We start from the raw sequence: 23,615 nt of genomic DNA, 5'->3' as shown, positions 1-23,615 counted from the left end.
CAAACACACGGAGTCTGTTTCAGAGAGAGACCAAGTTAGAGCATCGGGACCTTTAAACCCGATGAGAGAGAAAGAGAAGGTTTGTAAGCAACGCCGCGACCCCAGCGGTCGTGCTGCTTTCTGTCAGTCTGTTTCTCACCGAAGGCGTCCGAACGCTCTCGCTCGGCACGATAACCACCGTCAAATCTTTATGATGAGTCCTCAAAAAGACAGAAATCGATTCCACAGAGGAGCGCACACATGGAAAACGAGGCGAGCGTAACGCGCTGACGCTTTCTGCTGCCACTCAGTTGTTTCCAGCTTTGCTTCGTCCTGCACGAATGACCTTAAACGAGTATTGATTAAAACCACAGACGGAGACTCTGAGCTCAGCAGCAAACGGCCAGCAGGTCAAAGGTTATTCCACAGAATCTGGATTGGTTTGGTATCACGCCGCTGTGGCTTAAGGAGTGCACAGTGTGGTTAAGATGGATGGAGAAAAGAGAGGACGAATTAAAACAAAGCGATAAAGAAGGTTGTTGTACTCGGCCGGGTGGAGGGACGAGGGTGGAGGGACGAGGGTGGTCAGGGGGAGAGTTTCCCTGAGTTGGTGTAGCATCATGCTAATCTCTCTCAGTCGCAGCGCTCGCTGTGACTACAGTATGATGGTTAGTTATTACAGCATCAGACCGTCTGTGCTCGCTCTGTGGACAGTTTGCACACTGCAGGTCCTTCATGCTCAGGATCACCCGGATGATGCGTTTAGGGAACCTCAGTGGTTCCGTGGTGGGGTGGTTAACACCTCTGCTTTACATGTGAGAGATCCTCCTATTCAAGACTGGGAGGAGAGACAAACCAGTGTAGTCCTGGTACTGGTCCCAACCTACAGGGTTATACCTGCTAATTATTGCTCAGTAACATCCAAATAAAGTCCTACACAGCACAACTGGGACTCCAGTTTGCAGAGATAAAGCCTAGGAGACAGTTAGCTACAGCCACCTGTGTCACGATCCACGTGTCAATCAAAGAGACCACGCCCCTTATAATGCAAACTTTATGCTTTAGTACAATTTAAACAGGTGGGTTATTAAAACAGGTAAAACAGTTTGTGTATCAGGCTGTAGACATGTTTGTTTCTGCTGGAACGTTTTAACATGGGAGTCCATGGGACTGACTCACTGCTGCCCCTGCTGGACGTCAGAGAAACTGCAGGTTTTGGGACGTCATTTAAGAGGTTTATGGGGACTAAAGGTTCCCAGTGTGGATGAAGCTGATGCACCGACATCATCATTAATACACAGAACAAGTCCCTGTTGGAACATTAGCCTGACCTTTGACCTCTGTGTTTGTGTCCTCAGTGATCTGCTGGAGGATTTAGAGAGAAGCCCTCATGCTGCAGCCATCGCAGAGTGCTTCGTAGAAAGGGTGAGTACACAGTGTGTGTGTGTGTGTGTGTGTGTGTGCTGTTTTGGGCTCTCTCACCTCTGTGGTGTCAAAGCTCTTTGATTCCTTTCAGCACACGAACCAAATATGAGTGTAAAAGCTTTTTTCTCTTAGCGTTAATAATAGTAATGAACCCAGGCCTTGAAAGGGGGAGGAGCTTATTCGGGACAGAGAATGCACTGAGGCCCAGTTTGAGATAAAGAAGGATTATATTGAAGTGTGAGTGATGCAAAGCTGCTCTGTGAGAGGTCAGGGGTCAGAATAAGAGCTGAGGATGAGCAGTAGGAGTCCGTTCAGGATTGTAGATTAGATTAGGAGAGCAGGAAGTCTCCACAGTAATCTGTCCCTTCCCTCTGGGTCCTCTTTGTTCATCTGCAGGGGGCTGTGCTGCATTCAGGGTTAAACTCTTCTGCAGGACCTTTGAGCACCTTCAGTTGAGTTTAGAAACAGCGTCTGGTCCTCAGGAGGCTTGTTGTTCATTCAGACTGGGCTGAACTGAACTTCCTGTTTAACCCTGGACATTAGATTAAACCGTTAGAGTTATTTTAGGACCCGAGCAGGAGACACAGTGTGGGTTTCTCTCTGCAACCTCCTGACGGGCTGACAGGAAGTGGACTGAAAGGGGAGGTGAAGGACAGCTCGCCCAGTTTACAAGGATGAGTGTGGTTCACACTTCAGCGGCACATCTACGGTCATACCTGCTGGATGGGACGAAGACCTCTGACCTCTGACCTCTATGAGGTGGACCTGTGGCTGAGTTCAGGCAGCCAGACCGAATGTACAAAACTGCAAACATCTGGGCCAAACAGCTGGGGTGGGAGTGGGAGGGTCTCAGATTCATGCAGACATTTTTAACTGTAGGTGAGCGCCCCCCGCAGGGAAGCTGCAGGCTTATGGTTGCTGGTTCAACGCCAGCTGCTCTGACATCAGCTGTTCTCTGTTTCAGAGTGAAGCCTTTGACATCTACACTCTCTACTGCATGAACTACCCCAAGTAAGTACACACACACACACACACACACACACACACACACACACACACACACACACACACACACACACACACACACACACACACACACACAGCTTCCTGTTAGGAGTGGATTCCCAGACTCTGAGCTGGATCCCGGCTCAGGTGGAGATCTGGATCCGTTGTCCTGCTTCCACTTTGACTTTAGAAAGTTTCTCTACAACTTTTTGAGTAACAGATCACATGACCTCCTTTGTGGAGACAACAATAAAGATAAAGGAGGAAGTATAAACAGGAAGTCCTGCTCACTGTCCAGCCTCAGGCTGATATAATTACTGACACAAAGCTTTTCCTTCCTGGACTCTTCAAGCTTCGTGTTTTTCACTCATTTGGATGCAAAAAATGTTCAAGTTTGATCGACATCAGTGAGAAACATTTTTCTGTGGCCTGTTCCTGATGAACAGACCGCTGTCGAGTTCACTCTGACGCTGATTTATGACCAGAGTAAATGCGAGCGTTGGGGTCCGCTCCATGGACGACAGCCTGAGCTGCGCCCTCGTCTTCCCGTGCTGACGTCTTTCTCCTTTACCTGGACCCTAAAACCAAAGTCTGTGCCGCTGTCTGAGGCGGTCCTCACAGGGAGTTTGGCTTCAGCCTTTCACATCTTTGAGTCTCTTTGTGTTGTCACAAAACCGACATGTTGCTTCTGATTCTGATTCAAATAAATTTCAACACTGGAATGAAAACACTCACGCAACATTTTTTACTCTCAACTTCAAAATGCAGATGTGTTTGATGAAGATGAATGGACGGCGAGTGCTTAATAATCTCATTTCCATTGTGGTTCTCTGAAAACAAAAGAAGTTATGATGGCAGATGTTGGAGGCACAGAGCAGTTTAACTCCAGCTGTTGCTTCAGACGTGCTGCTGGGCTTCTGTCACAGGCTGAAAGCTCCACCTGTCCTCCCAGCAAAAAGCTGGTGATGAGCTCAATCAACATTACAGTAACACTTTATAAGACGACCCACAAATAAGGCGCAAGTACCCTGTACTTAGGTGAAATTTCATGTAACAATGAAATAACCTAAAATTAAATGAAGTAATTTTAGGTGCTGGGTTATTTCATGGAAAATTTCTGGAAAAGCAAACAATATTTCCCCATCTTACATCTTATGTTTCTGCAAAATGCACGTAAGTTCTGGGTACTCGCGCCTCCTCTCGCCTTCATGGAGGAAAAATACTTTTATGTGTGAAGCTCTGGTTAAGCTGCGTGAAGACACTGAAACAACCAGTGAGGAACAAACTGTGACTAACAAATCATCTCTTTCTGTAACTCAAAATCTGTTGGAGCTGCAGAAGTTTGGAGAACATCTGGAGACCAACACAGCCGAAAAATATCACCAAAAGCTGGACTTTAAGTTAAAGGGGAATAAAAACTCACAGGTGTTACACCCGTAACACGCCCAACACTCAGGGCCGATAACTGCTGAGGAGATCGATGTCTGATGTGTGGATAGATCTAAGATCGATCTGCAGGGAGAAAATCGGTGCCAAAAGTTAGAATAAAACCAACTCTGTGCTTTTGTGTTTCACTGTTCCAACACAAAGTAACACAATCAATGTGAAACACTGTCTCCTACAACATCACGAGTTAGAAAACAGACCTGTTTTATACCTCTGTGACACCTTAGAAAAGCTCCTGTTTTAACATTTCTTTAGATCCACAAGAGCTGAATTACACAATTATACCAGCAGGTTGCTTGGCAACCACCTAGCAACAGCACAAGTACAACAAGCACAGGCATGACGTTGTGATAGTTTCATATATTTACTGTTTGTCTCTTCTCCTGCGAACACGTCTGCTCATCTTTGGTTTCTTCCTCCTGAGCTTTCAGTCGTCTGTTAGCGTTAGCCTAGCCTGCAGAGCGTTATTCAGGCAGTGTTAATGTAACTGGGAAACTCTGCACGCTCATCACAAATGAAGCAGATCACAAGACCGTGTGGTTGTAACTTGAGCAGAGAGGCTGATGTTAATGTGGTGAAAAATCCACAGATCCAGCTTCAAACAAAGCACGCGCCCACGTTAACCAGCTGCACGTGACGGTCTCTGCCACAGCGTGCAGAGCTCTGCGTGGTACGATGCTCTGAAGAAAAGTCACATTTATTTTGGTTTTTGCCGTTAATGAAGTAAGAAGTAACACGAACGCAGAGATCTGAGAGCTGCGTGTGAGTGATAGATGTGAACGAGAGGCACAGAGCGCAGCGTTACCCTGTTTCACTGCACGTGTCTGCGTCCACAGCTGCTTCGTCTCGTTATTCTCTGCAGAGTCAAACAGAGTCACTGTTGATCTCACGCAGGTCTTCTCTCCACCGTCTGACCGACTGCGCTCGGCCTGCCTGGATCTCTGCCCGGCCTCCATCTGTCTGCATATTGATGCACTTAAATCACTGCATACATGCGCAGTAAAAGCTTCATCGGCACCCATATGTGCCTCCCTGTGTGTTTAAACCCTTCGGCACGTACCGAGTCTGCCGGGGTGGAAGGCGACCCCTCCTTCACCTCGCTCGCTCGCTCTATCTGCCTGTCGCCTCCTTAAAGCTCCATTAAACACCAATAAAAATAAGTAGGTCAAATGCTTTCAGACCACCAAACCCAGAAACTCTGTCTCTGTCAGCGCGTCTCCAGCTTTTCGAGCTGCATCGCTGCCTTTTCTGCTGGACCCTTCCCGGCCTCTCAACTGCTGATTTATTCAGCTGCTGCGTGTTAGGATGCTCACGGGTGCCAAATGTACTTTTTCCCAGCCTGAAACACAGGAATCTTTCAGCAAACCCGACACATGAAAACTTTGTGTGTTTGTTACTGCACATAGACAGGAAATAATGTGAAACACTGACAGATCACTGAACAGCATGTTTGCATGCAAGGATGAAACCATAACTCATGTCAGGTGATCATGTTCCTAAAAAGGGTTCGTGAGAAGATATTTAAGTCTGATGTGGATGGCGAGAGTGTGCCGGCCACCGTCAGTCAGCAGACGTGAGAATAAAGAGCCAGTGAACCTCAGGGCTCAGAACAAGCTTCCTGTCAGATGAATCCTCTTCGTGTCCTTCTGCTCGATGAAGGGGTGGATGTGAGCCCAACCCCAGCTGTAAAGAGGTTAAAAGTAATCAGAGTAAGTCTGAGCTGATCAGGGTTTGTTCTGGCTGAGGGTGCTGGAGGCAGCGCTGCATGCTGTGGTTGCTGCTGAAGGTCCGTGAAGGCACCAGGACGTCAGTTCTTCAGCTGTGAATCAGCCCCTCCGCTGTTTCATCCCTGCAATCAGAGGCTGGAGCTCCCTGCAAGCCTCAGCTTCTCAGATATGCTCGAAACCATTTTTCACTCATGTGGTCACCTCGCTGTGTCCCACAGGAGTCTCCAAGTCACCTGCGTGTGCTGCAGCCATCAGCACAGGGGTCGTGGTTTAAAGATCTGGAACCAAACTTTCTGCTGCTTTAAATCTTTCGGTTTTGGGTCAAAACTTTTGTCTTACTAGCCAGAATCAGCCCTGTGGAATATTTTAGCTCCGAGCGTTCAGCAAACTCGCAGTAATGCGATCACCAGAGGAGCAGACTTTCGGTCTCTGTCAGCCCCTGCTCTGCATTTTTCCACAGTGATCCGCTGGGTCAGATTTGGAGGGAAATGTGCTGGATTGCAGGTTTCTGAACTCTGCTGTCGTCCCGCTGGGAACACGAGACGAGAGGCTTTGTTTTCCCGGGGATCCTGCACAAAAATGAAAACGCACCAAACAACAGATCGGCTCCAGGAACGCGGCTTCTCTGCCATCGGAAACCATCAGCAGCAAAACCGAAGGAGATATTTGTCTTTATAATATCACAACACTGTGCGTGTATCATGAAACTGGCTGCCAGCAGAATGATTTGAACAGATGTGGATGTAATCTCAGTAGGTAGCTCCATGGGGAGAACAGAGACAGATGCTGAGGTAATTTATGCCGCTAAACTCCACTTGGATGCAAGCACAGTTTGTAATGCTGTAAATTGATGAGCTGTAGAGCCAGCGGGCTTCGGAGGCTGGCAGGGGGTCTCCTGATTAAAGCCAACTTTTAACAGAGCAGAGAAATGTTCCAGGAATGATCAGACTCAACACACATGAAAGCGAAAGTACGTCTGGGAAACAGAGCAGGTTACTGGGTTTATGTCCCGGCCTTCATCTCCGCCCCGTCACAGCACGGCAGGACTGTCCAGGTTAACCGCCGGACTTTAAACATGGTTCTGTGTTGAAGTCTCCGGGATAGCTGGGGTCTTTCTGCCCCGGTGCTGCCTGCTGACTGACTGCTGCACTTCCGAACTCGGTAGTCGGAGCAGATAGTTGGGAAAAGCAGATCCTCAGTGTAGAGTGCAGCATATCTGTGGAAAACTCATCTGGACAAATAATCAGGCGTTTTATCCCAATGCAAACAAAGCTTACAGGTAGACGCGCGGGTGGGACTATTTAAGAGGTTAATAGTGTTTTGATTGGCTGTGCAGATTGCAGGTTGGTGTTTTGTTACCTCTGATTGGTGGAGATGACTTCGGGCTCGGGGGAGCGGCTGCGATTATCTGCAGTCTGTGAAACTGACTGCTTTCCTCTGCTCCGAGCATCCGTACAACACGAGGTGAAGCACAGCGACCCTGGAGACTCTGTGGAAGTTTGGGCTGAAGGAAGTCCTCGGTGTGTTCCAGTGGATGAGTTCATGGGAATCTTGCCAAACGCAGTTTCTAGGCATGTCTCTGGTGCACATTTTTCATATCTGCCATCTGCTTTAAATTCTCCATGCAGAGCTGAGTGTTTATCTGAGGCTGAAGTCGGCTTCCTTCAGTCCGAGATGACAGATTACAGCTTCATTTCTTGTCTACAGAAAATTTGGGCCCTTAAATTTGGCTGTTCAGTCTGTGACATTTTATATGAACCTAACATTTGTCACTGTTGTCGTCCCAGCGGCTGCAGGTTTCATTATAGCACAACTGTGAACAGTGACTCTTCTTTAAGCCTTCTTTATTGCTGTAAAGTTTACACATGCTTTACATTAATATACCACACCATTTTAAAACCTCCATGGCAACAAACAATGCTGTTTTGCTTGCATGTCTCAGTTATGTATAAGCTCAGAAACTCTGCAGGTGACTGTTGAGATGTGGCGTATCTCACACCGAACTCCAATTCGTGCTTATCCAGGTACGGAAATCCCAAAAGGTCGGTTCTGTTCATCTGGATGTTTCGTCATCATCAGGTGACGTCTTCAGTCTCAGCTGACTGCAGGTTTCAACCTTATAAACAGGACATTTGCACAATGACTGAAACCAGCACCACCGAAGGAACAATGGGCTGTAGATGCAGCTGAGACTGAAGAAGTCACACGGATGGATGGATGGATGGATGGATGGATGGATGGACAGATATATGATAGGCTGTCCAAACCCTTACAGTGGTACATTAGCCTTTCAGTGTGGTTGGACAGGCACATTTCTGTGACACAAGCCCAACGGCCTCACCTGGTTTGTGCACCAAACCAGTGCCTTAAAATCAATGAGCACCTTTTTAGGAGCAACACACTGATCCTGTGCTGGGCCTCGCTCTGTCCCAAAAACATGGGACCACAGCCTGAAGCTGTTCTGCTGATGTTCACTGGAGAATAAGTCATCGTCCACAGAACCAGTCTGACTTATATTTGAGACATTAGACGTTTTCTGTTGAAAGGAGCCGGGTGGTAAACTCTAGTGATGCCTGTTGGCGTTGTAGGGTCCAAAATGTGGCAATCGGGGTATTTGGGTCGATCCATCCATGATCCGGCTGAGCAGGACAGAACTTTATCAGACCCGGCTCCATGCTTCCAGTCCTTGATGTCCGGGTTTGGTAAGTCTGTTAAGGCTGCGGCCTCGGTGACCACGGTGGAACCGGATGTGGTCGTCTGCTTTTATGACCCGCCCAACTGTGGCTAGACTTAGAGTAGGCTCCCTGCCTGACCTCTGACCTGTTCTGTCTGCTTGGTGTTTGGTGTCTGGGCTTAAACCCCGCAGAGACGGAGCAGACATCATCAGCAGTCGATGTGACACTGATGAACTCATTTTGACTGGAAACAGAAAGCTTTGCTCTTTTCACCGTAACAGCCCGGTACAGCGTCAGCATCGCTGCTGATGCCTCGATCTTCCGGTCCATCTCATGTTCCACCTTTCCATCAGTTTTAGAGATCAATCTGCTTCACGCTCTGCTGCAAACTACCCCAGCATGAAGCCAGAAGAACCCCCTCATGCACAAAAAGTAGGCACACCATTCTGAGGGTCCCAAAACACCATATTAACTGTGTTGCACCCCTCTGATGCCCCTGCTGGCCATCCAGTGCTGCTGCAGGACTCTTTGGGTGGTGCGCAGGTTCAGCTGCTACAACTTACCTGATAGGTTGGAGATAAATGTGCGCCTGGTTTGGTTTGGACAGTGCCGGTACCACCGCCTCTTTGGTTGGTATGAACATGTTTCTGTGGTTAAGGTAATATTTGTCTGGCTGCAGGATGAATGTGGGCCTATCAGACGCCTCCCTGATGATGTTTGATTAGATTAGACTGAGAACCTGTGAAGTTCCTTTTTGTAAACTGTGGTTAACATTTCAGCTGTGAGTTTGCAGATGAAACTCTTTAATTATCCGGGCGATATTCTGGTTGGTATCACCTGTTGTGGTGTTTAGGACGCTGTGGGGAAGAAACAGATGAGCTGCTGTGTTTGAAAGCTTGTTTCAGACTCTGCACTTCACTGATGTCTGCAGAAGATATTAGCACTGCTCTGAATCCCCCCTCTTTCCTGTGGAGAAAAAGAGCCTGATCTCTCCTCTCCGTCCCCATCGTTACCTTGACCTCCTTCCTCCCATCCTCTTTGGCCCCCTATTTCCTCATCCCTCCTCGTTCTTCCCTTCCCTCCTTCCCTCCAGTCCCTCCACCAGCGTCCAACATTCTTTGGCTTCCAACTGTGATGAATGTCTGTCAGAGGACCCGACAGCTGAGTCTCCACTGTCCTCCATCATCCTCTTTCACCACCATCCCCGTCCTCTCTCCTGTCGCTTCTTTCTTCATAACCTGGACCTATTTTTAACTTCCTGTCTTTCCATTTTTCCCTTCCTCAGACTCTTTGTTGTCTTCTCTTTCTATCTCGTCGTCGTGGACATGTGGCCCTCCCTCTTCTCCTCGTCGTCTGCTCTTTGTTCTGATTGTGATGAATGTTGGTGAACTGGATCCAGAAGCTCTCTGTCAGAATCTTTTCTTTCTCTCTGATCTCGTCAGTTTCTCTCGTTCTTCTATAAACTTGTAATGAATGTTTGTCAAAGCTCCAAACAGCTGTGGAGTCCTTTTGCTCTTTAGTTTGTCATAATCGCCTCCATCTGTCTTCTTCTTCCTCCTTCCCTCCATCATTTCTTCACCTCGTCCTCTGATGAACGGCTGAGGACATCCCTCTCACCTCCTGCAGCTCCATTGTCTTCTGGCCTTCCTCCACCCCAGCTCATCTCTTTGTTCCTCCTGTTAAAGTTCCCTCCCTGTGCTTTAAATGCTACGAGGTGATGGCTGAACTCTGTAGATGTCGGTAACCTGACCTGGATATCCATCGACTTGTTTTGGGGCTTGCTGTTTGGCTTCAAGAGAATCTATTGTGGTTTTAATGATTAACGCCGTCTCTGCTGCTCTGTGTCCACAGCTCGGTGGCCGTGCTGAGGGAGTGCATGAAGAACGAAAGTCTGGTTCGTTTCTTCCAGGAGAGGCAGGCGACCCTGAGCCACTCCTTACCGCTGGAGACGTACCTGCTCAAACCAGTGCAGAGGATCCTCAAGTACCACCTGCTGCTACAGGTGACCCTTCATACCACCTAATACTACAAGTTATATCGCAAATACTACCAAATACTGCATGCGGTGCCTGAAATACCTCCAGATATACAAGTTAAACTCCAAATACGATCAGATGTTGGACATAGCACCTCAAAAACAGCCTAATACAGGTTGTACTAATGAATACTGCATATAGAAACTCAAATACTGCAGGTGAGAATTTAAATGCTATCAGATACTGTGCACACGAAAGCCTGTTACTTGGTCAGGTGCCACCTGCAAGTGCATCCAAACACCTCAAATTCTAGTAGTTGAGAAGTAGCTCAACATCTCAAATACTAGCTTTAGTTCAGCATAAATGACTTCAGTCCTACCTGATACTGCTAGATGAGTACCTGTTTCCACAGGTAACACCAAACGTCCTTAATGATGTCACTCCCTGTGGTTCCCTGAGGAAGCTGATTGGTCCTCGTAAAGCTTTGGTCTCCAGGCAACAGGTCTGTCTCCTGTCAGTAAACAGAGGGTCAGGCTGAGACCTCTCAGTGCGTCGCGTCTTTAAAGACGAGCGGTGTGTGTCCTCGGCTACGTGTGCGGGGTTTTTCCCAGGACCAATAAAACGAGGATAAACTCTGACATCATCTCAGAGTCCAAACTTCTCTTTCCGCTCTGCAGCTGCTCTGTCACAGCTTTGTTCTGTCCTCTGACCACAGGTCCTTTACCGTCTGTTCTGCAGTGAAGTGCAGTTATGCTTCTGTCTCATGACACGCTAACGTGTGTGCACGTGTAGGACAGAAGTGATTAAACCGGCTGTTTCAAAGACAGGGACCGACTGAGACCAGCCGTGGTCAGTCGCTGTCTACAAAGCAACACAGCTGTGCAAAGACGGCGATAAAGGTCAACAACGGCGAGTCCGTGTGCAGTCACATGCAGTTTGTCAGAGATGAAACGGGGATTAAACCGTGAATCCGTTGCCATCTGCACGCACAGAAATTTGCATTATTTACTTTAATTCAGAGTCTGTGCAGAACGCAAAGATCTGAAACTGCAGGACGGCCATCTAACTGCCAAACATACACAGGATCACGACCGGAGGACAGTCAGCGAGTCGGCTCCGCTGTGCAAAGAGTTGGTTGAGGTTTGAAACTACAGCTGCCCTAAAACTCAACTTATTTAATTTCAGCGTGTAGAAGAAGTAAAGCCAACGGCCTTGAGTTAACGTGACAGGAAGACTCGTCGATCAGTCGTAAGCTCTGCTTCTCGTTGTCTTTGTTGAGTCAGTTTTGGCGCAAACACCAAACAGATGCTGGAGCCCGTTTGTGCCGCAGTCAGCACCAGGAAACGGTGACTCTGTTAAATCACACGAGAGCGAACTGCAGGCTGGCCGTCGTCGTGTTCTCATTACTCTGAGAAGAAGCTCAGCGAACGTTTGAAACAGACGAGTCTCAGTTAAAGACTCGCAGCACAAAATAAACCCACAAATTCTAATAAATGAAATATTTACACACATGTGTGATTCTGCTCAGATACCACCTGATACTGCAGTATCATCGTGTGTATTATTGTGAACATGCAGAAATACTTGAGTAAAGTCAAAACGGATAAAACGATGGAAACAAGCTGAAGCGGTCCGGTTTAGGAGCAGAACCATTTGTTCTTCTGTGCCAAATTCCCATCGTTAATAATCACATCTGGCTGAATGGAGACTTGTGCTCCAGATGTTTAACATGACGCGCAAACACCTGGAAGAGGCGAGGACCTGTTCATCACGTCTGTTCACACAGAGCGTGCTTTAAAGGAGGTCCTACGGTGTGAAGCTGAAGCCGCAGAGGCCTTCTCACTCAGCCGTCTGCTCCGTGAAGCAGGAACAGCTTTCCCAGTGAACGTGCCGAGTCTCCTCACTGGTCCCAGTCCAAGCCCAGCTCTAGGAGCGGGCGGGAGGATGACACAGCTGAAGCTGCTCTTTGTTCTCGCTCGTTGGTCTGCAGGATTTGCCGCTGCCGCTCTGATGACGGCAGCCAGTTTAAACATCGGTCAAACACGTGTTTGGATCCGAGCTGGGATTTTCCCAGAATCCTCAGCTGCTCCCGTTTCAGTCCATTCTGTGCTAAGGCGCTTCAGGGTGCAGTGGAATGTAACTGCACACATACTCTGAGCTACTTGTACTTCCAGTCCGATGCTTCTCACAGGGAAGCGACGCTTTTGACCTCCAGAGTTCACAGAACGACTCCATGAGCACGAATGAAATGTGGCTGATCTGCAGCTTCAGGTCAGCCTGACCTCCTGCTGCTCTCGCTGATCACTCACAGGCTCCAACACACACTCAGGACACGCTGGGCGCCACAGGCTGGATGATCAGTTTGAAGGAATTAATCATTTAATTAGTTTATTGAAAAAAAAGATCAATTAAACAATGAGGACACTTATTTTCCCCTGCACTTCCTGACTGTGACAGAGCACCTCTGAGCATTTGCTCCACAGCAGGTCAGATTTCCCCGCAGTCAGTTAAACCTCTGCTAAATAAACACGTGAAGTAACCCTGAGCTGGAGGGTTAGAAGCAGCCTCTCCAGCGCTGTGTGTATGAAAGCTCTAATTAGCACGACTCTGGTGGGACTCGAACCCACAACCTTTGAAGTCCAATGTGCTATCCGCTGCGCCACAGAGCCACACGGTGAGGTGGCTCGGTGGCAGTTTAAGGGTTAATGATGCTTCGTGTCCTCGTGTTCACGGTGGTCTCAAAGACGTCAAAGCAAATTGAGTAAAAGTTACGAGGACACAAACCACAGTTTATCTGAGGCTCGGAGAAATCCCCGTCTGTGTTTTGGCCTCAGCAGGCGGAGGATCAGAGCGGGGAAGGATCTCAGAGTGCGAGCTGTCTTTTATGTGCGGGTCTCGTCTCATTTCAGGAACTTTCTAAGCACTTTGACAAGAGCGAGCCCGGATATGAGGTCGTGGAGGATGCCATCGTCACCATGACAGCAGTCGCCTGGTACATCAACGACATGAAGAGGAAACAGGAGCACGCTGTGCGGCTGCAGGTAACGATGATCGTGCAGGACCCCAACGTGAAAAAAGCTGCTGAGAAACATAAGGCCCGGGGGCCAGAATCGGCCCACCAGACTCTAAAGTGGCCCACTAGATGGCTCTGGAAGATGTGAAGGAGGGCACTGATACTACTCAAAGTAATTAAGTAACATGAAAGTTCCTGTTTTTCATGATAGTTCAGCTTTTTACGACGAGTCCACAATAAAAAACAAAATGACACATTTACTCCCGACATGCTGACAGATTTCTTTCACTGATTTTTTTTATCTGCGAAATCTGAGATGTCCTGTTGAAGTTACTCGTCTTTTTCTTATATGACGATGTTTCAGTTAAACGTCTTTACACTGACAGAATGAGGATGTTTCACTCGTCCGGTCCATGTGGCCCACGATGTAGAACGACTTGGACATCTTTGGTCTACCTACGAGCTACCATTCAGCAGCTATTAACAAAGACTGTATATGAAAGATGGACACAGCTACCATATGAGTTTGTGGATCGATATTTGCAGGTTTCATTGTTAGCATGTTAGCCATCGTTAACATGGGTTTGTGACCAGATTTAGCTGAGCTTTGGAGCGCAATCACTAGCAAGTTGATGCTAGTTAGCGAGTTAGCTTAGTTAGCATGTTACCTAGCTAGTTGTTGCATAGCTGGGACCCCCATCTGCTTTGAGAACCGATGAAGCCTTTCAGGTCTGAGGTGAAACATCTTTGAGAACCTAAAGACGTCCAGTTGCCTTCAGCACTGAGAACTTTGTGACCCATGCAGGCATTTTGAGAAAACTGGATCAGAGTGATCTGGATGCAGCTCTTTAAAGGTGCTCATTGGTTCTCTAGAGAACGCTGTGCTTTTCCAAAGAACCATTCTGAAGATGAAGGATCGGTGCAGATCAGCAGGTTTAGGTCGGGTTCACTCCACTGTGGTTAGCCTGTGACCTTTTACCGATGTCTCGCTCCAGGAAATCGAGTCCCTGCTGGTGAACTGGACTGGGCCGGACCTCAGCGGGTTCGGTGAGCTGGTTCTTGAAGGTTCCTTTAAAGTCCACAGAGTGAAGAAGGAGAGAGCGTTCTTCCTGTTCGATAAAATGCTGCTGATTGCCAAGAAGAGGATGGAGCAGTTTGTCTACAGCACACATATTTTTGTAAGTAACAACACGTTTGAGGCCGTCGTGGGTTGTGTCTGCACTCCTGCATCACAACAAACACACATGCGACCCCCCAGGAAACAGAGGCTCATCGCCACAGCGATGCTCTGACCTTCAGGGTTCCTCACGTTTGTCTCTGTGTCTGCTCCTCCACCTGCAGTGCTGTAATCTCCTGCTGGTGGAGAATCTGAAGGACCCGCTGTGCTTCCGAGTGTCCGACCAGACCATTCCCAAACAGCAGCATGTAGTCCAGGTGAGGGAAACCTCGAGTCTCCGCCTTAAATCTGGATCTCAGATGCAGCGACCTCACTGTTTGTGTCTGGATCCTGTTTTTTTGTTCTGCAGACGAAGAATCAGGAGGAGAAGCGACTGTGGGTGCACTACCTCAAGAGGCTGATCGTCGAAAACCATCCCGCATCACTCCCACACAAGGTAAGCAGGTTCACGTGTCCTGGTCTTCCTGTGTGAAGCTCCCATGTTCTCCCCACCATCCAAAGACGCTCACATTAGATGCTGACTCTTACCTGCCCACAGGTGAAGTTCAGCACCGATCACTGTGGTTTGAAGCATATTGCTGCTCGCAGGAGATCCGATTGTTGAGTAGACCTGGCTGTGGTGGCTTTACGGCCTCTGTTAGCAGCTGATTGGATTGATTTGCACTGCAGTGAGAGCGCGATCTGTACCTGAGCAGCTGTTTATAATGTTCACAGCAAAGATCGAGGAAACATGCATGTAGTCGTGCTCCCAGCAGCAGCAGTAGAGTTTAGTAAAGAGTGCAGCGTTAGCAGCTTTTGTAGATCTTTGCTGCCCCCTGCTGGTGTAAACAGTAAGGAGCAGCAGATGTCCTGTAACATGAGCAGGATGGTGATACATCCATGTTTGTAACCAGGTTACAGTGGACACACTGACTCTGAATATTTAACATCCCACATCCAGCCAGCTAACTGGAGTCAGCGTCTCACCTGTTCATTTAAATCCACCTGGTTAATGTGAGGATTTGTCTTTGCTCACACGTCTGACTGATTCACTGATCGTTTCCAGGCGAGGCAGGTCCTGGGAGACAACTTCTGTCAGTGTGAGTCTCACACACACACACACACACGTATTCAGCATGCTTATATAACAGTTTTCAGCCTCTGCAGATGGAGTGACATCACTTCCTGTGTTTCAGCTCCTCAGTTCGAGCAGGACCACCTGAAGAAGTCATCTGCGTCTCCGCGGCTGGACGACATCCACGCCTATCACCGAGGCAGGCGTCAGTCAGGTCAGGGTCAGTCACCTCCTCCTTCTCGAGCTGCTCCTCATCTTCTTCTCCTGCTCACAGGTCATGACTGCGACTTGTTTGTAACACGTTTCCGAAAATGGGGAAAGCTGTGCATTAATCTAGCGTCTGTTTAAGTGGACGCACAGACTGGACATAAATAAAGGTTTTCTGAAGGATATGTGCTCATTCTGAGCTGAGCTTCAGTACACAACGCCGGACGTGTCTCCCGAACCTGCCTCATACGGCTCGGGCGTTTTTGGCTGCATGAAGTCAGCAGCAGATCTGGTCTGTACTCGGGTCAGTTTAGCCGGCGCGCTGGTTCGTGGAAAGCGAGCAGGGTGCAGGTTTGTCATCTGACCGAACAGAGAAAGAGTTCTCCGAGAAGCCTCAGAACCCGGAGGTGTGCGTCATCATTACTGGGACCTTCTCAGATGGCCTGGTTACCCCTGCCAGTGCGCTAATGGCCCCATCATGGATGCTAGCTTTGAACTGATAGCAGCTTCCGTCTGAGCTGGTGGAGGTCGAGCTTCACGTGTGACTGCAGAGGTGACGGCGGTCCCTGCTTACGGTGACGTGTTCCTGAACCCACGCAGCGATCTCCAGCACACAGTCAGCTCCGAGAGCCTGGGGGCCACGGCCCCCCTGAGCGATTGCACAACAACTGTGCTAAAGTTTGACCCCCACCCCGCGGCATTACTAAATCTAAGAATCTGAAAAACACGCTTATCAGAATCAGAAAGGGTTTTATTGCCAAATGTTGAGCAGGTTTACAACATTAGGAAATTGCTGCGGTGCTTAGTGCAAACATGCTGTCAGATAACGCTTAAATAGACATAAAAATAAAAAGTTTTTTTTCTGGTTTGTGTCTATTCCAAATGACAGACCCGATCACCTCGTCTTAACTGTTTGAGAAACCTTTTGATAATATTATCAACTTTTGTGCACCCAAAATGTAAGGCAGCTCACAGTCATGTCGTCTATCACACCAGGAACGGGACAGTTTGAATTTCAACCCTGACACGAGGGCCTCTTTCTGCTCTGTTTGTCCCTGCAGAGCCTCCAGAGCTGCTCATGTACACGCCGGAGAAGTCCAGGAAGAACCTGCCTCTGCTGCTGGAGGGAAACCTGCCGTACCGACGCACCAGGAGGCAGTCAGGTACTCAGACAGGCTTCAGCCACAGCTCAGGCTCAGAGTCTCCACCCTTTATTCGTATAAAACAGCAAACATCTGCTTTTTGATGCTCTAATCAAAGAGACACAACGAAGCAGCAGGGAAAGTGAAACTGACTTTATCCAAACGGTGACTCACAGCAGCCTGAAACACTGCAGCTCAGAGTCCTGCATCGTGGAAGCAGCTCTAACTTATGACGATTACGACTCATTGTCCCGGTGAGCGACAGTGACCAATCGTGCGTCTGCATGTGCATATCTGCAGTTTGGATTCAACTCGACCCCGACAGCAGACATTTCACACTCTCTTCATCTCCAGATGTTAAGCTGAACTGTGTGACACACAGCTGGGGAGATTATGAGATTGTGCTTTTAATTAATAGAATAGAATAGAATAGAATAGAATAGAATAGAATAGAAAACATGGGTACAAAATATGGGTCTATTATGGGTATGTTGCAATGTACACAGTATGAAGGTATGTTATTAATATGTTATAACTATAAGTGTGTACAGGCTATGAACAGGATATAAATATGAAAACTATACAGAAATATGAACTTTGCAAGTTATAAACAGTCGTAGAAGTATAATTATTGTACAGAATGATTGTCTATACAGCATTTACAGTAGAGCAGTTAAGATAAGTGAGGGTGTAGATAGTTTCTACAGAGGTATATAAAGTGCTGGTGGCTGTGAGTGGTGGTTCAGTCCATGTTATTATTGTGTGTTTGAGGGTACAGTTGTCCATTGTGGGTGTGTGTATGTTCAGTCCATGAGTTTAACGTGGGTCAGATGTCAGGAGGCAGAGTTCAGGAGTCTGACAGCTGTGGGGAAGAAGCTGTTCCGGTACCTGGTGGTCTTAGTCCGGAGGCTCCTGTGGCGCCTCCCAGAGGGCAGGAGGGTGAAGAGTCCATGTGATGGGTGACTGGGGTCTTTGATGAGTTTGCCAGCCCTTTTCAGACACCGCTTCCTGTAGATGTCTTTTATGGCAGGAGGTCTGTGTGGGTGAAAGTATTTTAGTCAGTAAGATGAAGATTCCTGACATAACGAGGGTGAATGCAGGAAACTCAAAAACATGTTCTCTTTCTCGTTTCCACGAGACCATGTGTTGTGTTGTGTAACAGCAAATATTATGTTGCAATAACCAGCCTCCCTTCCTCTGTTCCAGCTCCTGCCAAAGACATCGAAGCAGTGTTTCATCCCAACGGTGAGACGAGTCAGACTCTTATCCACATGATGAGGCCCGAACCCAAACACCACCCTGAGAGCTAAAATGAAACAAAGCAATCAGAAATGAACTGTGTCCGATTTCTCTGCAGGTTGAAAAAGCCGTCGCTGATAAGATTGTTGTTTTAGTTCATCGGGTTTTAAAGCTGCCACAGCTCCAGGGTCACGTGGAGGTGGAGAAGCAAAGACCTGGTTAATGTTTTCTGGCAAAACGATGGACTTTCTTCCGTCTTTCATCCACACTCGTTTTACTTCAAAACTAAATAATTAAGACAAATCCAAAAACAATATTGGTGAATAATCCCTCTGCTTTCCAGAAAACGTGAGTTTTCCAGTCATTTTCAGGTGGATTGCTCCTTCTGTGCATGTTTGTGCGTTTGTTACAAACCCAGGTTTAGTGCCACAGTGATGTATGAATTGTGGGTAATCGTTTGAGCGGAGCTGGCAGAGATGCTCAGAAAGAATCCGTGAGCTCATTGGGAACCAGTCTCCCAGCCCGAGTGTGCTGACTTTGGTTCTGGGCCTGGATCTCAGTAACTAACAACAGCTGTTCACCACAACTTGTTTTTCACAACTTGTGAATAGAAATGGTGCAGTTCCACAGCCAGGGGGAGCTGTTGCTCCTGGAGTGACATTTACCTGCTGAAGTGCAGAAATCTGAAAGATGAGCTCTGAAACATCACGTCTGTTTCTGAATGGGAAAGCTGAAAGCTGCAAAGCTGAGGGGTTGCCACAGTGGGACATGTTTGAACTTGGAAATGTGTTTGCTCCGATATGCATGTCGTTGACTGTGAGAAGCAAATTAGACCGGACTCATGTTTCCTGCAGCTCTCGGGGTGTGGGTTTGGCTCGGGCCTGCCTGGCTCAAGCATTGTTCAAACATGAAACTTGTGGTTATGTAGTTTCAGATGCCAAGTTGCTAAGTGCCTGAAAACAATAATAATACTTTGATAACACCGTTCTCTTTGTTCTCATCCATCACGGCATCTGTCACCCGTCTCGCCCCACCAATTCGCTCCACCCGGGAATCTCGCAGCTATGAAGGTGAGACCGCGTTCAGATTTCTGGCAAATGTGCAGCTCAGCTATTAAACGCTTCATTAACCATCAAAGATCCTCTGGTCCAACATCTCAACTACATCGTTTTTCACAATCAGCATATAAACACGGTTGTGTTTGTTGTTTTTATGAATATTTAAAGATTTCTTGTGATAATAGTTATTATTTATTTTTATAATCTGTACAGTTATATTTTCATGAGGTCTAGCTGGCCCAGCTTATTATTATCGCTTCATAAATTTGTTGGGTGCTGAGCATGTCGGGGAGGGAATGGGAGGAAACTTAAACATGAACATTCACATTTATGTCAATATATGTATTACATAATACATATATGCATTATATATGTATATATGTATATTTATGTCCATTTAGAAGTATGTCTGTAGTTTGAGGGAGATTTCAGTGATTTTAGTTTGGACCGCTGAACAGTGATGAGTGTGAGTTTGCACGGCTGGTTTTATGGTGTTTATGCTGGACTGTAAATCTAAAGAAAACTCTTACTGTAACAGCAGGCGGGCAGTGAAAGCGAGCTGTGCCACGCAGACAGCCTGGGCTCAGCAGGCAGCAGCAGCACGTTGGCCTCCTCCGTCATAGAGGTGGAGTCCGAGCGGGACGGCGCCAGTTTAAAGCCTCAGCTACGACCGAACAAGGAGGAGGTAACTTTAGCTTGTGCTAGCACTCGTCAGCACTGCAGCCTCAGAGGAGGATGTATCTGCGTTAGTGCTGACCTGATGTCAGGATGGATGGATGGATGGATGGATGGATGGATGGATGGATGAGTAGACGGATGGATGGATGGATGAGTGAGTAGACGGATGGATGGATGAGTGAGTAGACGGATGGATGGATGGATGGATGAGTAGACAGATGGATGGATGGATGGATGGATGGATGGATGAGTGAGTAGACGGATGGATGGATGGATGGATGGATGGATGAGTGAGTGAGTGAGTAGATGGATGGATGAGTGAGTGAGTGAGTAGATGGATGGATGGATGGATGGGTGATTGAGTGAGTGAGTGAGTTAGTGAGTGGGTGGGTGGATGGATGGATGGATGGATGGATGAGTGAGTAGACGGATGGATGGATGGATGGATGGATGAGTGAGTGAGTAGACGGATGGATGGATGGATGGATGGATGGATGAGTGAGTAGACGGATGGATGGATGGATGGATGGATGGATGGATGAGTGAGTGAGTAGACGGATGGATGGATGGATGGATGGATGAGTGAGTAGATGGATGGATGGATGGATGAGTGAGTAGACGGATGGATGGATGGATGGATGGATGAGTGAGTAGACGGATGGATGGATGGATGGATGGATGGATGGATGGATGAGTGAGTAGACGGATGGATGGATGGATTATGGATGAGTGAGTAGATGAAGTGATGGATGGAGGGTGAGTGAGTAGGAGGGAATGGAATGGATGGATGGATGAGTGAGTAGACAGATGGATGGTGGATGGATGGATGATGAGTAGACGATGGATGGATGGATGGATGGATGGATGGATGAGTGAGTAGACGGATGAGGATGGATGGATGGATGGATGGATGGATGGAGTGAGTGAGACGGATGGATGGATGGATGAGTGAGTAGATGGATGGATGGATGGATGGATGAGTGAGTAGACGGATGGATGGATGGATGGATGGATGGATGAGTGAGTAGACGGATGGATGGATGGATGGATGGATGGATGGATGATGATGATGAGATTGAGGATGGATGGATGAGTGAGTAGACAGATGGATGGATGGAAACTTACATCGGCTCAGGAGCCCTGAGCTGAGCCAATTCCCACTGCAATTCCACTACAGTAATATAATAAAATGTATTTAATCAAACTTGTGCACAGATAGTAGGTTTGAAAACAGGACTGTATCAAACACTCATAGCATCCTTTTAATGGTGTCTTTTCATTTTTGTTTAAATGAGGAGAAGGAGGAGGAAGAGGAGCTGACCCCCTTCAGTCCTCCTCCCACTCTGTCCATCACAGAGGAGATCCTGGAGTTCATCAACCAGAGTAGAGCCAGAGAGGGGCTCGCTGCCATCCACACTCACATGACGGTTAGAAAACAGAACACCCACCATAACTTGACATGTGGTCAACCACGTTTGAGGACACGAGTCTGAGTCAGCCTCAAGTGGACTATATTTTTCTTTCTAGCCATACTTGTTTAGATTCATGAAACTGTCACACCATGTTGCGATGTCATTGATTATTCACTGATTTACTGAAGACCAACCTTTGTGAAACCTCACGTATAAAGAGGTCAAATCCTGGGTTTTGACATCTGAACATTGTGGCTTAAAATCTTATCACATGACAAACTGCATGCTTAGCAGGAAAGAGCCTTAAGATAGACCATCCATTACCAATGACCTCAAGCAAACAACTCCTTTACTGCACATGTTCTTGTTCAAGGTTTTATTAATTTAACAAAACAAACCAAATTCAGGCAGATATTTGAACAAATTCCAGTGATTTCCCTCTTTTTCTTTAAAATATTCACTAAACTGTTAAGTAACACACTGGTGGGTGTCCATATCCCACCAGCTACATTAGCACATGCTAGGATTCATATGACTGTAAGTTTCTTCTTACTTTTTTCCCCCGGTACAGATCCAGGATGAGCCCAAAGAGCCTCTATCCAACCAGACCAACTTCACCTGCCCGCTGCCCCCAGTCACCTCCAGCCAAGAACAAACACACACAATGCCACAGGAACAGGAAAGAGCAGAGATTGAGGATGACATCGTCCAAAGTCAGACTGGAGAAAATGAGACAACAGAAAGTGAAGTCCAAGAAATTCAAGTTGCAGAAAGTCAGGTGGAAAAGGGAGAGGAAGTGCTTGGAGAAGTACAAGAAAATGATAAAGAGAAGATGAGAACGAGTGAAAATGAGGATAGACACAAGATCGTTCCACCCCAAACACTAGACCTTCATCAATTCGTCTCAGAAGAGGAAGAAAGCAAAAACAAAGTCATACCAATAGAAGAAGAAGAGTCTACAACTTCCTCCTCAAATCTAGGAGCCCCTAACCAGCCCAACAAGAGATACCACCCGCCTACAAGAGGTTCCCACCTCACCAAAAGAGATAAGAAGATCATTGAAAAGATAAGAAGTTACTATGAGGCAGCAGCTGAGGCTGAAGAGGGCGAGGAAGAGGATGAAGAGCTTGCTGAAGAAGTAGGGTCAAAAAGGAGAAACAGTTTCTCACAAATTCCCTCTGGCTTGGTAAAGGAGACCATGTCACGCTTTGATGTCGGTGGTCACCAGGGGGAGTCAGAAAGTGGACTGTCCAAGTTCGAAGAACCAGAAAGAGATACTGATAGGGAGCACCTTTCTTCCTCTGGTCCAGTTTCTTCCCCATTTCCAGTGCTAGCAGATGCAAAGAGTGATGGACAGGCTGATAAACCAATGAGCTCTTTGGATTTTCGAGGAGAGGACCGAGTCAAGTCTTCATCCTCTGCTGCGAGTAACAACGAAGAGACTCCAAATCCGGTAAATTTGCAATCAAACCAAAGCAGGCCTATTGGAGAAGAAACAAAGATTCAGGATCAAAATGAGAATGTTTGCAAAGGATCTTTGGTGGAAAGACGGGAGGAGAAGATGGAAGGAGAGTCCAGAGATCAAACAACCATACCTGGTGCTGGAAACCAAGCTATTACAAATGGGCATGAAGCTAACCCACCAGGCTCAACAGAGGCTAATGGAAGCCATGAAGAAACCTCTACACCTGTGAACACGTGCGAAAAACCTGAGACAAAAACCCAGAACATCTGGACTAGAACCAGAAGCAGAGACCAAGCAAAGGCCATTGGGAACCTCGAGGACCTTCCCAGTCAGATAAAAGTGGGTCGATGGTCTCGCCACTCCAGGATTGTCACTGCTAACCGAGCCCTGTTCGAGACCATGGGATCGGATGTGGCTGGTATCGGGTTATTCGAGGCGAACCCCGTGGTAGACCCTGTGCTGATAGAAAACTCAGAGCGTATTCTAAGCAAGGTCCAAACACTGGCTCGAATGTACAGCGCCAAAGCCAGCACCATGAAGGTCCCCCTGCATCAAAAACGCTCCGGTAGTGGACGGAACCAATCGGTGGTTTCTGCTAGACTGTCTGGACCCTCAAGCCCGAGCCAAAGTAGAAGTCAGATACAGGCTGAAGCTCAAGTTACAGCTGAGCACCAAAAACAATATGAAACAGAAACCGGTCAGTCAGAGTCGAGATGGGCAACCCAAACTTACTCCATGGTCAAAGTTCAAACCCAAAACGTAACACAAAGGCAGCAATGTCAGATTCAAGCTGAAGACCAGAACCAGATTCAAACCATGAGCTGGAAGACCAAAGAGATCCAGGAAGAGAGGACAATAAAGACAGCAGAGAGCCTCACACCAGGTAAGCTGCCTTTTCTTCCTCTAAGATGCTGTGACTTTGGGTTTTTTGAAGACA

At 47.5% G+C, this 23,615-nt stretch overlaps 1 protein-coding gene across 6 annotated transcripts in view; it reads left to right on the top strand.

Moving 5' to 3' along the window:
* Positions 1-23,615, top strand: part of plekhg2 (pleckstrin homology domain containing, family G (with RhoGef domain) member 2) — a 76,344-nt gene that overhangs the window by 43,928 nt on the left and 8,801 nt on the right. For 3 of the 6 annotated variants that reach the window (XM_040039602.1, XM_040039606.1, XM_040039607.1), the window contains 15 exons: positions 1,338-1,404; positions 2,369-2,415; positions 10,109-10,259; positions 13,143-13,274; positions 14,242-14,424; positions 14,588-14,680; positions 14,773-14,859; positions 15,469-15,502; positions 15,599-15,697; positions 16,746-16,847; positions 18,033-18,071; positions 19,128-19,135; positions 19,662-19,808; positions 21,097-21,228; positions 21,785-23,561. In XM_040039602.1, the coding sequence (XP_039895536.1) occupies positions 1,338-1,404; positions 2,369-2,415; positions 10,109-10,259; positions 13,143-13,274; positions 14,242-14,424; positions 14,588-14,680; positions 14,773-14,859; positions 15,469-15,502; positions 15,599-15,697; positions 16,746-16,847; positions 18,033-18,071; positions 19,128-19,135; positions 19,662-19,808; positions 21,097-21,228; positions 21,785-23,561 (3,098 nt within the window). The remainder of the gene's footprint in view (positions 1-1,337; positions 1,405-2,368; positions 2,416-10,108; positions 10,260-13,142; positions 13,275-14,241; positions 14,425-14,587; positions 14,681-14,772; positions 14,860-15,468; positions 15,503-15,598; positions 15,698-16,745; positions 16,848-18,032; positions 18,072-19,127; positions 19,136-19,661; positions 19,809-21,096; positions 21,229-21,784; positions 23,562-23,615) is intronic. The other 3 variants (XM_040039605.1, XM_040039604.1, XM_040039603.1) reach the window with 3 other exon arrangements.

The sequence above is a fragment of the Simochromis diagramma genome, unplaced genomic scaffold (genome assembly GCF_900408965.1).
Source record: "Simochromis diagramma unplaced genomic scaffold, fSimDia1.1 OVJJ01000031.1, whole genome shotgun sequence".
Classification (NCBI taxonomy): Eukaryota; Metazoa; Chordata; class Actinopteri; order Cichliformes; family Cichlidae; genus Simochromis; species Simochromis diagramma.
This window is presented reverse-complemented; position numbering and strand designations above follow the sequence as displayed.